This window comes from Orycteropus afer, unplaced genomic scaffold (assembly GCF_000298275.1).
Source record: "Orycteropus afer afer isolate SDZICR_OR568_19922 unplaced genomic scaffold, OryAfe1.0 scaffold00123, whole genome shotgun sequence".
NCBI lineage: Eukaryota > Metazoa > Chordata > Mammalia > Tubulidentata > Orycteropodidae > Orycteropus > Orycteropus afer.
The window spans coordinates 1,076,844-1,094,482 of record NW_006921710.1 but is presented as its reverse complement, the minus strand read 5'-3'; the positions used below and the strand labels follow the sequence as shown (position 1 = coordinate 1,094,482).

The 17,639-nt window shown below is 38.8% G+C and overlaps 1 protein-coding gene across 1 annotated transcript in view; it reads right to left on the bottom strand.

Annotated features, from left to right (window-relative positions):
• SETX (senataxin) overlaps positions 1 to 9,960 on the bottom strand; it is a 129,306-nt gene extending 119,346 nt beyond the window's left edge. The window contains exons 1-2 of the mRNA XM_007944204.2: positions 9,784 to 9,960; positions 5,478 to 5,688 (exon numbers count right to left, since the gene is read on the bottom strand). Coding sequence (XP_007942395.1) covers positions 5,478 to 5,688; positions 9,784 to 9,960 — 388 coding nt within the window. The remainder of the gene's footprint in view (positions 1 to 5,477; positions 5,689 to 9,783) is intronic.
• Positions 9,961 to 17,639: the final 7,679 nt, after the last annotated feature.

Genomic DNA, 17,639 nt, shown 5'->3' with positions numbered 1-17,639 from the left:
TGTGCACTGGAGAAGAATGTATATTGTGCTGCTGTTGGGTGAAGTGCTCTATAGATGTCTATAAGGCCAAGTTGGTGGATTGTCAAATTGACATCTTTAACATTTTAAAGAGGTTTTTTGCAGCACATTTTCCCAATGTAATATGTCATTCGATTTCCTAATTGCTGCTTCCATGGACATTGATTGTGGATCCAAGTAAAATGAAATCAGTGACAACTTCAATTTTTCTCCATTATCATGATGTTGCTTTCTGCTCCAGTTGTGAGGATTTTTGTTTTCTTTATGTTGAGGTGCAGACTATCCTTCAAGTCATCTTCACTTTCAGTAACCAAGGATGTACCAACTGTCTATCGTAGTTGTAAATGATTCTTCCTCCAATCCTGATGCCCTGTTCTTTTTCATCCCCAATGTCTCAGGTTATTTGCTCTGCATATACACTGAGAATGTAGGGTGACAGGATACAACCAGCACACACCTTTCCTGATTTTAAACCATGCAGTATTCCCTTGTTGTGTTTGAATGACAGTCTCTTGATCTGTATTACAGGTTTTGCATGAACACAATTAAGTGTTCCAGAATTCCCATTCTTCTCAATGTTATCCACAATTTGTTATGATCCACACAGTTGAATGCCTTTGCATAGTCAATAACAAAGTGTTTTGTTACAAAGTGTTTTCTGCTTTCAGCCAAGATGATCTTATATCAGTAATGATATCCCTCATTTCATGTCCTCTTCTGAATCCAGCTTGAATTATCATTATCGTCAGCAAAATTTTACTTTTATGTGATATTAATGATATTGTTCAGTATTTCTGTGTTTTGTTTGATAACCTTTCTTTGCAAGGGGCACAAATATGAATATCTTACAGTCAGCTGGCCATGTAACTGTCTCCTAAATTTCTTGGCATAGATGAGTGAGTGCTTCCAGTATTGCATCCATTTGCTAAAACATCTCTATCGGCATTCTGTCAATTCCTAGAGCCTTGCTTTCCTCCAATGCCTTTAGAGCAGCTCAGACTCCCTTCAGTTCCCTCAGTTCTTGATCATATGCTACCTCCTGAAATGGCTGAAGGTCAACCAATTCTTTTGGTACAGTGACTCCATGTATTCTTGCTATCTTCCCTTGATGTCTCCTATATTGTTCAATATCTTGCACATAGAATCCTTCTTCAATATTACAACTAGAGGCTTGATTTTTTTCTTCAGTTTTTTCAGCTTGAGAAACGCCAAGTGTGTTCTTCCCTTTTGGTTCTCTTAACTCCAGGTCTCTGTACATTTCATAACACTTTATTCTCTTCTTGAACTGCCTTTTGACATCTTCTATTCAGCTCTTTTACATGATCATTTCTTCTGTTCACTTTAGCTATCCTATGTTGAAGACACATTTCAGAGTCTCTTCTGACATCTATTTTCATCTTTTCTTTCTTTCCTGTTTTTTTAATGATCTTTTGCTTTCTTTGTGTATGATGTCCTTGATGTCATCATATCTAAAGATGTCTGGTCTTCATCATTAGTGTTCAATTCCTCAAACCTATTCTTGAGATTGTCTCTAAATTTAGGGGGTATACACTCAAGGTCACTGGCTCCTGTGGACTTGTTCTAATTTTCTTCTGCTTCAACCTGAATTTGCATATGAGCAACTGATGGTCTGTTCCACAGCCAGCCCCTGGTCTAATTCCAACTGATGATACTGAGCTGCTTCATCATCTCAATGTACATTTGATTCCTGTGTATTGTATCTGGTGAGGTATACATGCATAGTCAAACATTATGTTGTTGAAAAAAATGATTTGCAATGAGTAAGTCATTTGTCTTGCAATATTCTATCACACAATCTCCAGTGACATTTCTATCACCACAGCCATACTTTCCAACTACTGATCCTTGTTTACAACTTTCACATTCCAATTACCAATAATCATCAACGCATCCTGATTGCATATTTGATCAACTTCAGACTGCAGGAGTTGGTAAAAATCTTTATTTATCTTCATCTTTGGCATTAGTGGCTGATAGTAAATTTGAGTATTATAATCATATTAACTGGTCTTCCTTATAAGGAAGTTCTGGTTCTGGTTACCTAGTGCCGCTCTGACAAGAGTATTTACCACAAATAGAATTGCTTGAACAAACAGGAGTCTATTCTCTTACAGTTCGGGAGGCTAGAAGCCCAAGCTCCAAGTGCCAGGCTCTAGGGGCTTGGTGAAGGCCCCTCAACCTTGGGCTTCAGCCTCTTGCTGCCAGCCGACCGAAGTAAGAGGTATCTCTTCACTCAGGCAGCGGCTGGCTGCTAAGGCTAACAAGCCCCAGGTCAACAAATAAAATGGCACAGTCCCAATGTTATTAAACCACATGGCAGGCCGTTAATTCAAGTCCATTGAAAGTCCCAAGGTCAGCAGAACATGACAGGCTGCTGAACAATGACTTGGCTACATGCAGGGTTCAAGCATGCCATAAGCTAGAGACCGTTCCCCAAGGCTTCTCCTTATATACTGGAAGCAGACCATATCCCTAAGGCAGCTACTCAACTGCTCACAGTAGATTCCACCACGGAGTTGATTACCAGTCTCATCATGGGGAATACTACATCCAGCTGCCCAGCCACTCAACCAGGCCCAGCCAAGCTGACATACAAACTTAACCACATAAGCATATACAGTATCCTAACATAGACAGCATTGTACTTCAGGATAGGTCTTGAAATATTTTTTCCCCATTACTCTCCACTTTGTCATTCCCAGTATAGACCATGTGACTGCCTGATAAAAAATCACCAATACCAGTCCATTTAAGCTCACTAATACTTGGGATATCAATCTTTATGCATTCCATTTCATTTTTGATGACTTCCAATTTTCTTAGATTAATACTGCATAAAACTCCCATGTTCCAATTATTAATGGATATTTGTAGCTGTTTCCTCTCATTTTGAGTCCAGCCACATCAGCAAATGAGGGTCCCAAAGCTTTAGTCCACCCACATCATATGGTTGACTCTTGTTTGAGGAGGCAACTCTTTCCTAGACATAATTTAAGTGTCTTCCAACCTGAAGTGCTTACCTTCTGTCACTACATTAGACAATGTTCCACTGCTATTCATAAGGTTTGCACTGACTAATTTTTAAAAAAATTCATTACCAGGTCCTTCCTTCTAGTCTGTCATAGTCTGGAAGCTCCATTGAAACCTGTCTATCATGAGTGATCCTGCTAGTATTTGAAATATTGGTAGTATAGTTTCCAGCACCACAGCAACATGCAAGTCACCACAGTATGACAAACTGACAGACAAGAGATGCAGAGACATTATAAGAATGAAAATGAACTGAATGAACCAAATATGGAAAATGTTAATAATTATAAAGTCTATGTGGTGGGTATATGGTATTCACTGTACAGTTCTTTCAACCTCTCTCTGTAAACTTTTGTTGGGAAAAAATAATATTAAGTATGTAATCATACATTGGGGGGGGCAAACACACTGTCATCAAGTTGACTGCAACTCACACTGACCCCCATTGGGTTTCTAAGGCTAAAAATCTTTACAGGAAGTACATTGCCTCATCTTCCTCCCGCAGAGCAAGTGGTGAGTTTGAACTGCGGACCTTCTGGTTAGCAGCCAATTGTCTTACCCACAGCAACACCACATAAATAAATAAAACTCACTGCCATCAAGTCGGATCCAACTCATAGTGACCCTTCCTTGGGTTTCCCAGGCAGTATCACTATGGAAGTAAATTGCCCAACTTTACATTAATCAAATTACAAGATCCATACCTCACATCACACACAAAAACTAACTCCAGATGGATCAAAGACTTAAATGTGAAACCTAAAACTATAAAGCTCATCAATGAAAAAAACGGGCAAACTTAAGGGCCCTAATTCATGTCATGAATTGACTAACAAACATAATCCAAGATCTACAAACAACAGAAGATAAACTAGATTGTTGTTGTTGTTGTTGTTATGTGCAGTCAAGTCAGACCCAACTCATAGCGACCCCTCCTTGGGTTTTGGAGGAAGTATCACTACTGAAGTAGATTGCCCAACCTTCCTTCCGAGGAGTGGCTGGTGGATTTGAACCACCACTCTTCTGGTTTGCAGTCAAATGCCTTAGGCACTACACTACCAAAGCTCCTAAACTAGATTAGGATCTTCTAAAACTTAAATTCTTATGTGCAACAAAAAAGAACCTATAGAATGGGAAAAAATATTCACCAATGACATATCTGACAAAAGACTTACCTCTAAAATTTATAGAAAACTCCAACACCTCAACATCAAAAAGACAAACAATCCAATTGAAAAACAGAAGACATGAACACACACTTCACCAAAGAAGATATTCAGGCAGCCAACAAACACTTAAAGAAATGTTCACAATCATTAGCCATTAGAGAGATGCAAATCAAAACAACTATGAAATACATCTTACCCCAGCACTAATAGCAAAGTTCAACAAGACAGAAAATAACAAAATGCTGGCAAGGATGTAGAGAGATTGGGACTTTCCTACACTGCTGGTGGGACTGTAAAATGATACAACCACTGTGGAAATTGGTATGGCGATTCCTTAAAAAGTTGGAAACAGAAATACCATTTGACCCAGCAATCCCATTATTAGATATATATCCTAAAGAAGTGAGAGCCAGGACACGAGTAGATTATATACACCCATGTTCATTGTAGCACTGTTTACAATGGCAAAGAAGCAGAAACAACCTAAGTGCTCATCAATTGAGGAATGGATAAACAAACTCGTACATACACACACTGGAATACTATGCAACCCTGAAGAATAATGAAACACCGCATAACGTGGGTGAACTTGGAGGCCATTATGCTAAGCGAAATAAGTCAATCACAGAATGACAAATATTCTATTAGTCCATTAATGTTAACAAGTCAAGGAAAGGTTATACATAGAAGGAAACTTTCTTTGTTAGTTACCAGAGAAGGGATGGGAAAGGAGAGAAAATTTCTAGATAGGTTGGAAAGTATTAAAAAAAAAAAAAAGATAGATAGAAACCAAAGATTATTAGTAGTTACCAGGGGTGGAAAGGAGCTCTGGTAGTGCAATGCCTAAGGCACTTGACTGCTAACCAGAAGGCTGGCGGTTCAAACCCACCAGCCACTCCTCAGAAGGAAGGTTGGGCAATCTATTTCCATAGTGATGCTGCTTTAGAAACCCCAAGGAGGGATCGCAATGAGTCGGGTCCGACTCAACGGCAAATAACAACAACAACAGGGGTGGAAGGAAAGGGGAAAAGGGAAGCTTTTGTTTGGTGGGCAATGAGTTTACGCTAATGGTGGTGGAATATTTTGAAAAAGGATTGCAATATTGGTGGCACAACATGGAAATTGTCATCAATGTCCCTGAACTGTAAATGGGGAAGTTGTTATATTGTTCAGTATTTTACTGTGTGTGTCTTCACCACAATAAAAGTGGGAGGCAGGGAAGAGACCCAAGATACTCACTGACACGCTCATGTAGAAGCAGGTAAGGATATTTCAGTATTTCAAGAAGAGGAACTCGGAGTTTATTTTCAAAGTCTTGGCCAGTAAAGTCAAATAAATGTGTTTCTCCATTGTTGTCTACGATATATAATTCATCATCATCTCCAATTTCTCCTTTCATGGATTTTTCAAAATGATTTATGAGACGTAAGGTTTCTAATTCCCATAAAACCTACAGGAAAAGAAAAATGGGCATTCTATTATCAACAAAACATGTTAAATATGATTATCTTTCTACAAAGCTTTTTTCCAAGTATAAAAATTTAAAAGTTTAAAGACTTATCATACAACGTAGATTTTTTAAAAAGTCACTAAATAAGACTACTTTTATAAGATTAAATAGAATATGAAATGTTTAAACAATTATTTTGCATATTTTTGCTATAAACGTAATATTACTACCTACTGTACTCAAAAGAAAATATGAAACTAAAGCTTCTTTGTCAAAGACATGAACTAAGCCTTCTATGTCTTATCCTTCCATGTTCTAGCCACAGCACTTACCTTAAAACATTAACTTTTAACATAAATACGCTGGTTAGTTTCATAATCAGGACACATTACAAATACAAAAGTTTTCTCAACACAAATTCATAACTAATCAACCTCTCTTCCTCTAAATATTTTGTACTATGTCAATGATAGACATATATTTTATGTCTAATATCTGTGTTGTTTTTCATCAGATAAATGTAATGAACCAAATATTTAGACTCATGTATCTAGAATTCTTTCAAATTCTCTACTATGACTGAAATATATGCCTGCCGTTAGAGTTTTATAAGGAGCCGTTAGAGTTTTATAAGGAGTCGTTTAGAGTTTTATAAGGTGGCATAGTGCCTAAGACATTCTGACTGCTAACCAGAAGGTTGGTGGTTCAAACGCACCAGCCACTCTGTGAAGGAAGACTGGGCAATCTACTTCCATAAAGATTTACTGCTTCAAAAACCCAAAAGGGGTCACTGTAAGACAGAAATGATTCAATGGCAGTGAGCTTGGTTTGGTTAGAATTTTATACCATTTACTCATTAAAAAATAAATCTAGAGCTATTAATTTAGCAAAGCTGAAGGATACAAAGTCAACAAACAAAAATCAGTTGGATTTCTACATACCAAAAAATGAGACATCTGAAAGGAAAATTAGGGGAACAATTCGATTTATAATAGCATCTAAGACAATAAAATACCTGGGAATAAATCCAACCAGAGTCATGAAGGACTTAAACAATGCAAAGACTTAAATAAAAAAAAAAAGATGTTCCATGTTCATAAATTGGAAGACTTATTATTGTTAAAATGTAATACTACCCAAAGTGATCTACAGATTCAACGCAATCCCAATCAAAATTCCAACAGCTCCCTTTGGATAAACTAATCCTCAACTTTAGAAAAGCCTGAGATCCGAAAAGCTAAAACAATGCTGAAAGAGAACAAAGTCGGAGAAGTCACCCCTCCTGATTTTAAAACATACTAGGTGCGGTAGTTCAGTTTGTGTGTCAACTGGGCTGGGCCTGGTTGAGTGGCTGGACAGCTGGATGTAGTATTCCCCATGATGAGACTGGCAATCAACTACATGGTGGAATCTACTATGAGCAGCTGATTATGCCTGAGGGAATGTGGCCTGCTTCCTGTACATAAGCAGAAGCCTTGGGGAATGGTCTTGAGCTTATGGCACGCTTAGACCCTGTATGTAGCCGTGTCGTTATTCAGCAGCCTGCCATGCTCTGCTGACCTCAGGACTTACAATGGACTTAAAAATAATGGCCTGCCATATGTTTTGGTAACATCGGGACTGTGTCTTTCTACTTGTCAACCTTGAGTCTATCAGACTCAGCAGCCACAGCTGAGTGAAGAAAAGCCTCCAGCTTCAATGGGCCAGGAGCAGGAGGCAGAGCTGCAACCCAAGGTTAAGGGGCTTTAACCCAGCCCCTAGAGCCTGGCACTTTGAACTTGGACTTTTAGCCTCTCGAACTGTAAGAGAATAAACTCCCATTCGTTAAGGCCATCCATTTGTGATATATTCTTGTCAGAGCGGCACTAGGTAACCACAACATTAGGCAAGTATATTAATCAAAATAGCCTGATACTGGTATGACACACAGACCAATGGAGTAGAATTCAAAGTCCAGAAACAAACCACACATCTATAAACCAAAAAAAAAAAAAAAAAGCACTGCCGTTGACTCGGATCCAACTTATAGCGACCCCTCCTTGGATTTTTGAGACGGTACCACTACAAAAGTAGATTGCCCAACCTTCCTTCCGAGGAGTGGCTGGTGGGTTTGAACCACCTGCCTTCTGGTTAGTAGTCAAATGCCTTAGGTACTATGCCACCAGAGCTCCCACACATCTATAGTCAACTAATTTTTAATGACGGTGATAAGTCTACTTGATGGGGAGGAAGAATCTCTTCAATAAATAGTACTGAGAAATTGGATTTCCACATACAGCAAAATGAAACAGGATCCACGCCTCACATCATACACAAAAACAAATTCAAAATGGATTAAGGGATCTCAAGGTGCAAACTGAAGACCCTAAAATCCTTGTAAGAATAAGCAGGGGCAACAATGCCAGGGCTAGTTTTTAATGGAACAGTGTAAGATAAAATAAATAAATGGGACCTTATAAAAATTAAACAATTTTGTTCATCAGAAGATTTTACCAGGAAAAAAAAAAAAAGAACAAACAAGCTATCAACTGGAATAATGTCTTCAGAAGTCATATATCCAACAAGAATCTAATAACCAAAATACATATAAAACTTTGAAACCTTCACAAAAGACAACCCAATCATAAAATGGGCAAAAACTTGAACAGACATTTCACCAAAGAGGACATTCAAATGGTCACCAAACACATGAAAAGATGCTCAATGTCATTAGTCATCAGACAGATGCAAATCAAACAAATCAAAACCACACAATAAGATACCGTTACATACCCACTAGGATGACTAAAAGCAACTCAGGTGGTGTAGTGCCTAAGGCATTTGACTGCTAACCAGAAGGATGGTGGTTCAAACCTACCACCTACTCCACAGAAGGAAAACCGGGCAATCTACTTCCATAAAGATTTACCACCCTGGAAACCCACTGGTGGTCTATGAGTCAGAATCAACTCCATGGCAGTAGGTTTTTTTTTTTAATCGAGAAGGGGAGGGACTGAAAGCAGAGACTCAGAATTATATACCAGTGTTCACTGCAGCTTATTCATGATAGCCAAAAGGTGGAAACAATCTAAATGCCTATAAAGAGATGAATGGATACACAAAAGGGAGTGCATACATACAAGTGAATACTACTCTGTCAGTGGGAGAAATGAAATCTTGATACATATTACATACAGATGGAGCTTGAAGACATTATCCAAAGCAAAATAAGCCAATCACAAAAGGACAAATATTGCATGATCTCACTTATATAGAAAAAGACAAGTATACAGACACCAAGGTGTGTTGGTAGTTAGCAAGGGCAGGACGAAGGGGAAAAGGAGGGGCTAATGGTGATGCTGGCAGTTCAAACCCACCAGCCACTCCTCAGAAGGAAGGTTGGGCAATCTACTTCTGTAGTGATACTGCCTCGGAAACCCAAGGAGGGGTCGCTATGAGTCAGATCCGACTCGAAGGCACTTAACAACAATAGTGATGCAGGAATCGCACTGATTAGGAGTAGGGCTGCACACCAATTGCTGTAGATGGCACCAATAAGTTGTATACCTGTGGGGGGCTGAACTGGCAAACTTATGTGATTGATATATTTACTACAACAACAGAAGAGCAGAAGCTGAGGCTGCTTCTGTGCAGCCAAACACCTCATGGCATTCAGTTCCTTAATTATAGAAAGGAAATTTAAAAAATGATGAGTAAACAAAAAAAAGAACTATTTACCAATAAGAAAAATAATCAAACCATTCAGACATGTCACATATACTGACATCAAAAAAAGAAGCAAAACTGTATACTCTCAAATAATTATATATATTAAAAAAAAGTCCCACACATAAATTTGCATAAAATTGATTTTATACCAGAATGACTAATCGATTAGAAAATTCTCCTTTAGGTTTCAACTCAATTCTATTAGTCGATAAGAATTTACTCAGCATCTACTAGGTCCCAGCCAACAGGCAAGGTACTAGAGAGGCAGCCATAATAAGACTTCAGAAGTTAAATCACATCATTTCCTCAAATGTTTCCAACAGAGTTTACTTATTCTTTTCCTAGTTATCAAGGTCTTAAAAATATTGCTTATCTAATTTAAATTACCTCATGCAAGAATGGCAATTCATCTCGTGCTCTGTGGTACTCAGCCACACATTCCAAGCAGTAGCAGAGGTCTTCATTAGCTGTTTGAAATTCACTGGTGGGGGTTCTGGCTGCATAGCGCTTTAGGAAGTCAACAGTGGAACCACCACCTGGCGTACACCAACAACATGTGCTCATTCTGTACCTATGTTCAGAAAAGAAGACATCTAAAGACTAGAGAAAGATACAAAAACAATGTGTCACGCCTATTCTGTGTGAATAGGTAGGTTTCCTACTAAAAAACACAAAAATGCAACCACTGCCATGGAGTTGGACCCGACTCATAGCAACCCTTCCTTGGGTTTCCCAGGTGGTATCACTACGGAAGTAGATTGAAGAGGAGTGTCTGGTGGGTTTGAACCACCAGCCTTCTAGTTAGCAGTCAAATGCCTTAGATACTACATCACCAGAGCTCCAGTTTTCTACTAGTGGTACAGATTTTGGAGTATTCTAGTGATGTACTGGAAGCAGTCAAAAGCTCAGGAAACCTTTCACATTCCCAAAGGCTATGTTCTAGAAATCCTGGAGATAAAAAAAAAAATCCATAAATGTAGACCTGTACCAATAATAAAAACCCACAGAAAAGGATTTTCTCTTGATTTGAAAGTACATCTATATGAATGTGTGTGAATCACTAATCATAATTCACTGTTTTTGTTGTTTTTTAATTGTGATGTGGGTGACAGTTTACAGAGCAAATTAACTTTCCATACAGCAGCTCATATACACTGTCTCATGACACTGACTGCAATTTCCCACAATGCAACAGCTCCCCTCCCCCCTCCTCCCCATAGCTACCTCTTTGCTGTGTCCTTCTTTCCCATGCATTACTACCCGCAGAGCTGTCTCGCTGTGCTTACACAGCTCTTCTTTTCTCTTATGATTGTTCTCTTTCAAGAAGTATATCTACCTAATGTAAATGTTCACCTCATATGCCTGTCTTTTGTTTGGCTGGAAGCCACAGGTGTGGGTTCAAGTCTAGACCTGAAGGGGAGCTAGGGGCCATAGTCTCAGGGGTTCCATTAGGCTCTATCAGAGTAGCAAACCCAGTCCTTTTTATTTTTTTTTAATGATTTTGACTTTTGTTCCATATTGTTCTCCCATTCTATCCAGGATCTCCTACACAGATTCCCCTCCGAGTGATTGACAGTGGTAGCCAGGCACCATCTAGTTCTTCTGGTATAATTCACTGCTTTTTAATGCACTGTAAATTCTAATAAGTTACAAATGTTAACCTATTGCTACGAAACTTTATAATTATAGTTTATGATTACCATCAACTTAAGGTACTTTGCTTTTATATCTTAAAATAATCTTCCAAGTCCTAGCAGTCTCAAAGAAGGAAAAATCAGCAAGAGGGAATGCGAAAGCGAGAAGTTGTCTAAGGAGCCACATTTGTTAAATGTCTGAATGAAGATACATGAGGCAGGTTTATCAAAACTGCCCAGAGTATGAAACTGGGAGGATTAGTAAGTAGGGTGGAGGCCAGAATCCAAAGATTGCTCCATGGACAAACTCTAAAGAGCTATAACAAAAATAAGCTATGATTCTATATTTTTACCCTAACTAAATGCATGCAGAAATCTAAAAAAAAGCTCATTGTTAGTATACAGTGTATTGTGGCTAAACAAAAAACAACTATCTGCATTGATAAATAGGTCAGAGAAAATACCAGATGAGCCCAGAACATCTTGTACTGCCAGAAAGGAACCACTCAAACTACAAAAAGATGGGGACATTTCAATGGGACACAGGAGCTGTAGCAATAATTTCAAAAATAAGAATCAGCACAATACCAATTCCTATGAGGTAAAGGTCAAATATATCCTAGATTTCCACATTCTCCAAGCTGCTGTAGGACTCCATCTCTGATACACTCTCCCTCTCCTCAGTAATCTTTCCTCCCCGATTTAGTTTCAGCAATTAGCAGCAGTCTCAAAGAACTTACAAACTGTACTTACAGTAAGTGGTTTATTAAAGAAGTTATCAAGATTTTACAAATCAGGATCAGGAAACAGGCAGGAAGTCTCCCTTCTTCATTGCAGGACAATTCTCTCAGCTCCTTTCATCCTTGCAGGCCTCCTCTTGCCTGCTCATGACAGGCCCCTCACTTGGTCCTGCCATCTATTGCCACCAGCTCTGCCCCAGGCCCCTTCTTGTTTCCACCAGTTCTGCTGATGGGCCCTTTCTGGGGCCTCTCACTGTCTTCAATGTTACAACCTTGAATTGTGTTATAGCTCTTTTAGGAGGTTCCTTGCCTCCTCTCTCTCTCTTGCTTCTGCCTGCTACTTCGCTTCCTGCTTCATTCCATATCAAAAGCCTTCCTGGCGCTGACTGCTCATATATACATAAAACTCCTTGCCAATGTCAAGGCATGACCCGCTCCCAATGGGCCCACAGCTGATCAATCTCTTCTCAGTAGGCCATAGGTACTTCATCTGTATAGTAGGCTAGAGTCACCTCATTTGCACAGCATACTGACCAATCACAGCAAGGTGCATACCAATCACAGAACAGGCTGCAGCCCAGAGCCAGACAAAAAGTATCAAAGCAAACTGTTTATGGCTTACCCAGGAAATGTCAATCCACCTGGCAAAAGTAACAGACCAGGTGGGATAGAAACCTACCGCAAAGGTAACTCCTCAGGGTTTAAGGGAAAAAATCTCTCAAGGCATTTTTCCAAAAAACCAAGGCAAAAGGCCATATAAAGGTAGTCATTTCACCACAGTCTACCCTCTGGTCTTTTAGCTATGGGTTATTGCACATACAATTCACCCCCAACTTGAATAGTTTCTTGGTTTTGCCCAAGTCCCTCAAGTCCCTCTCAGACTGCCTTCTGGGTTACCAGTGGTCATAGGTAAAGGACTGAACTGGCTACTTTCAACTTGGCTAAGATACCCTGAAACCTCAAAGATTAATTCTGCCTGCAGACCCCACACCCTCCCCCCACCTTGTCAAAAAATAACCCCACTTCCCAAAAACTGCAACTCTTGCAAAACCCCGTGTGCACCAGAGGTCCCTATAAAAAGGGGCAACACTCCCTCAAGGTGCAGATCTACTCTGTAATTGGCATTGTTCATGTTGCTCCTGGAGTCATCCCTCACAGGCTTTTCTTCAATAAAGCCTGCTCTGATCTGTCAAGGTCATGGTTATTTTCTACTCTCTTTACTTTCACTTTAGCTTCTGTACTTCTGTATTTTCCTAACAATAGGGGTACTATGTCTTTCTAACACAATTTTCCCTTCTCAGGATGGTCCTGAAATTAGTGGTTGTTTCTCTGAATGGACCTGACCTGGGCTTGATTCCATGCCACAATCTGTCCCTATATTCTCTTTCCTTGCTATTGTAACTTATTACTGATAACAGTAAACATGGAATTGTGTATCTTGTCTTTTCCTTATCTCTCTGATTTCCTTTATGCATCCAACTGAGACCAGACTGGTAGCACAGGAAAGAATGCAAAGTTACTAGCTTACTTAGTTTGCTTTACACAAGCTCTGGTGAATAACAACAAGCTGGTATGAAAAGATACTGTACTCTGCCTTTGGTTACCTCCTGTTGCAGCTCAGCTGTAACCACAAAGATCAGAACCAGCACAAAAAGAGAGTAACAGGTATGTGCTGCTGTACTCCAGGAAGGCACTCAAGGAATCCACACTGAAGCTTCCTGAAAAGCAGAGCAGAGAGAATAGCATGATGGATTACACAGTTCTCATCTGAACAGAAGTATGCAAGTTCAGCTGGAGAGCCCAGACTTTTCCTGGTACTAATTTTACTTCTATTACATTTCAGTAATGTCTACAGTGTGCAAGCATGCTGCAGACCTAGGGGATATAGGGTAAACATAACAGATAAGGTCTTCATTGTTTTTGCAGAAAATGTAATTATTTTATTCAAAGAACTTATTATACCTCAAAGATCAGTATCATAACACTAATTAGTTCACAGAACTCACAGCATTTTTTTTCTGGCAATGTAAGTCAATGTGGGGCATCAACTTAAAAGACCTAAGATTACAGAGTTAAATATCATGGAGCTATCTCAAAAATTAATTCTTTCAAGCATAATTTCGGCAAGTAACAGATCATAGTCCATTTAAACTTTAAAAAAAACTTAATTAAGGGACTGAAGTGCAAATAAAGTGCTATGTACTTTAAAATAATTATTAATAGCAGGGGAAAAAAAAACCTTCTATTAAGGAGTCTGCTTTTTATTTCATTCAATCAGAGAGGTAGTACAGAAAACACTATTAAACTTTCTCAAAGTAGAATCATTGCTATGCTATGGAATAGATAAGTTCCACAGAATCTCCAAAGCAGAGAATAATGCTATAGAGCATGTCAACAACAGAAATTTATGCTTCCAGGACTCCTCTCAATAGGCCATAATGAAGTTATGTCCTCAAATCTAAAATTGCCATTGGCCTGATGGCTAACCCCAAAAATCTCAACAGTGTTTATTTTTACTTTTCCTTTTGGGATCGCATATCAATGATCATGAATCCTGTTTTTTTAAAACTCCAGGACTTCTTTAGGTCAGTTTTGTTAATTTCATCAAACTTCATTTTAACTGCTTGGAATCATTACTGAACCACATAGATTCGGTTGTCCAGGAAACCCCCAAGCTGTATAATAGAAAATAAAAACATTCTTGAGTAGAAAAAAGAGAGTTTGTCAATAATATAATATGCTTCAACAGAGGCACTGGTTGTTACCTTTTTATATACTTAATCCTTAAGATATCATTTCTCAATAGTAGATGGCAAGAATCAGAGATGCAAATCAAAACAACAATGAGATACCATCTCATCCCAGCACTAACAGCAAAGTTCAACAAGACAGAAATAACAATTGCTAGCAAGGATGTGGAGAGAGATCGGGACTCTCATATGCTTCTGGTGGAACTGTAAAATGATACAACCACTGTGGAAAGCAGTATGGTGATTCCTTAAAAAGTTGGATTTAGAAATATCATTTGACCCAGCAATCCCATTACTAGGTATACATCCTAAAGAAGTCAGAGTCAGAACAAGAACAAATATACGCCTATCCATGTTCATCGCAACACTACTTACATAGCAAAAAGATAGAACCAACCTACGTGCCCATCAACAGAAGACTGGATAACTAAACTATGGTACATAAACACAATGGAATACTATGCAACACTAAAGAATAATGTAGGAAGATGGAGGAATAAGCAAACAAGCAATACAGACCCTCTTCAACAAAAAAAAGAAAAACAGAGATACAGAAGACAATCCTGGAACCCTAAGCTTTGAAAGAACTATACAGAAGTGAATCAGGCACCAACTAGTGGAAAAACCTGAATGAAAACAGTGAGTACAAAGATGGACAGAGCTGCAGACTGTCAGCTACTCTGATGGAACCAACAGCCTGAATATTTCCAAGTGGTGTTGGGACCTGAGAATTGACCTGAAGATCAACCCTGGTCACCAAGGGTTGCAGGGACAACTGTGCTGGTGGCCTACGACTAGGAAAGGAAACAGCAAGGAGGGAGACAAACTGAGCTGTTCACTTTCCACCATCCAGAGGGGGCAGCCATTTTGAATGTTTATAAGCAGTGGCCATTTTGGATATTTAAAGTGACTGAGGGTGCAGCCATTTTGAATGTTGACAAATTGTGGCCATTTTGGATATTTATAGTGACTGAAAGTGCAGCCATTTTGAATGTTTACAAGCAGCAGCCATTTTGGATATTTAAAGTGACCGAGGGCACAGCCATTTTGAATGTTGACAAGTGGTACACATTTTGGATATTTAAAGTGACCGAGGGCGCAGCCATTTTGAATCTTTACAAGTGGCAACCATTTCAGATTTTAAAGTAATAGCATTACAGGGACCTAAGAATAGGCTCTGTTTGCCAAAGCTGGCAGGGGCATACAAGAAGCTGACAACAGGAAAGGAGACAGGTGGTGAGTGTATAATTACTATCAACTAGCGAATAGAGGAGCACAGTACCCTGCTTGCATAGATAACATACAAACAAAACAAAGAAAATAAAAATTGTGGGCAAGTCACTCCAACATACACTAATTAAATACAAACACAAAAACGTCACAATGCCTCGGAGACAACAGAGCATCACAGTCCACACAAAGAAGCAAGATAAAGCAGGAGAAACAAGGGACCAGGATACAGACCCAAAACACATCCTTGAGAAAGACGCAGCATTGGAACTCCCTGGTAAGGAATTCATAAGAATTGTATTTAGGTATCTTCAATTAATTGAGAGACAGATCAAGGAAAATACAGAGAAAACCCTAGAACAATTCTGAAAGACAATACAAGAACAAAATAACAAAATAAATGAAAAATTAGAAATGATACAAAAGCTACACACAGAAATCCAGAAGATTAATACTAAATTTTCAGAACTAAGTAAGACATTGAATGGGCAACGGAGCAGAACTGAATCAATGAAGACAGAATCAGTGAGACTGAAGGCAAATACCTAAACACTTCTTTGGAAAGGGATCAATCAGAAAAAAAATCAAAACAAAATGAAGAAAGCCTAAGGTTTATGTGGGATACCATCAAAAGGAATGACCTACATGTAATCAGAATTCCAGAACAGGAAGAGACAAATAAAACCACAGAGAAAATTGTCAAAGATTTGTTGGAAGAGAATTTTCCTGGTATAATGAAAGATGAGAATATATCCATTCAGGAAGTCCAACATACCCCAAACAGGAAAGACCCCAAAAGAAAATCACCAAGACATATCATCATCAAACTTACCAAAACCAAAGACAAAGAAAGAATCATGAGAGCAGCATGGGAAAAATGAAAACAAAGGGCAACCAATAAGATTAAGCTCATATTTCTCAGCAGAAACCATGCAGGTGAGAAGACAATGGAATGGTATATAGAAAACCCTGAAGAGAAAAATTTCCAACCAAGAATTATGTACCCAGCAAAACTGTCCCTCAAATATGATGGTGAAATTAGGACATTTCCAGATAAGCAGAAATTAAGGAAATTTCTTAAAACCAGACCAACCTTACAAGAGATGCTAAAGGGAGTCCTCTGGACAGAGAAACAATGACAGCTAACAACAACTGACCATTAACACACATGATGATATAACCCAAAAACCAACCCAGCTACAGAAGTATCCAAAGTAAATAAGCCTACAAGATTGTAAACAGGGAACCAGAGACATCAATTCACAAATGAGGACAACTACAAACCAAAAAGAGGGAAAAAATTGTGTCGTTACAGAACTTCTAGATGGTAGGGAAGTCAAGACAACTACAAGATAGAATGGACTGTTCTAACCTTGGGAAGAAAACTATAAATCACAGGGTAATCCCAAAGAAAAATGATAAACCTTCAAATCAAAAAAGAAGACGAGCATAAATATTCAGCAAATACTAAAATAATAGCAATGAAGGAAGTCATAACACAATTCATAAACAAAACGAGCTCAGCATAGAAAATTACATGGATCAAAGAAATCGACACCACAAAAAAGCACATAACAAAAATGACAGTAACAAATTCTTATTTGCTGATAATTACCTATCTGGCAAGGGACTTATCGCTAAGATTTGTAGCAGAAGAGTGGATGACCAAACTATGGTACACACACATAATGGAATCCTATGCAGCACTAAAGAATAATGTAGAGTCTGCAAAACACCGCATAATATGGATGAACTTGGAGGACATTATGCTGAGTGACGTAAGTCAATCACAGAAGGACAAATATAGTATTAGTTCGTTGTTGTGAAAGGTCAAGGAAAGGCTTATATATGGAGGGAAACTTTCTTTGTTGGTTGCCAGGGGTGAGAGG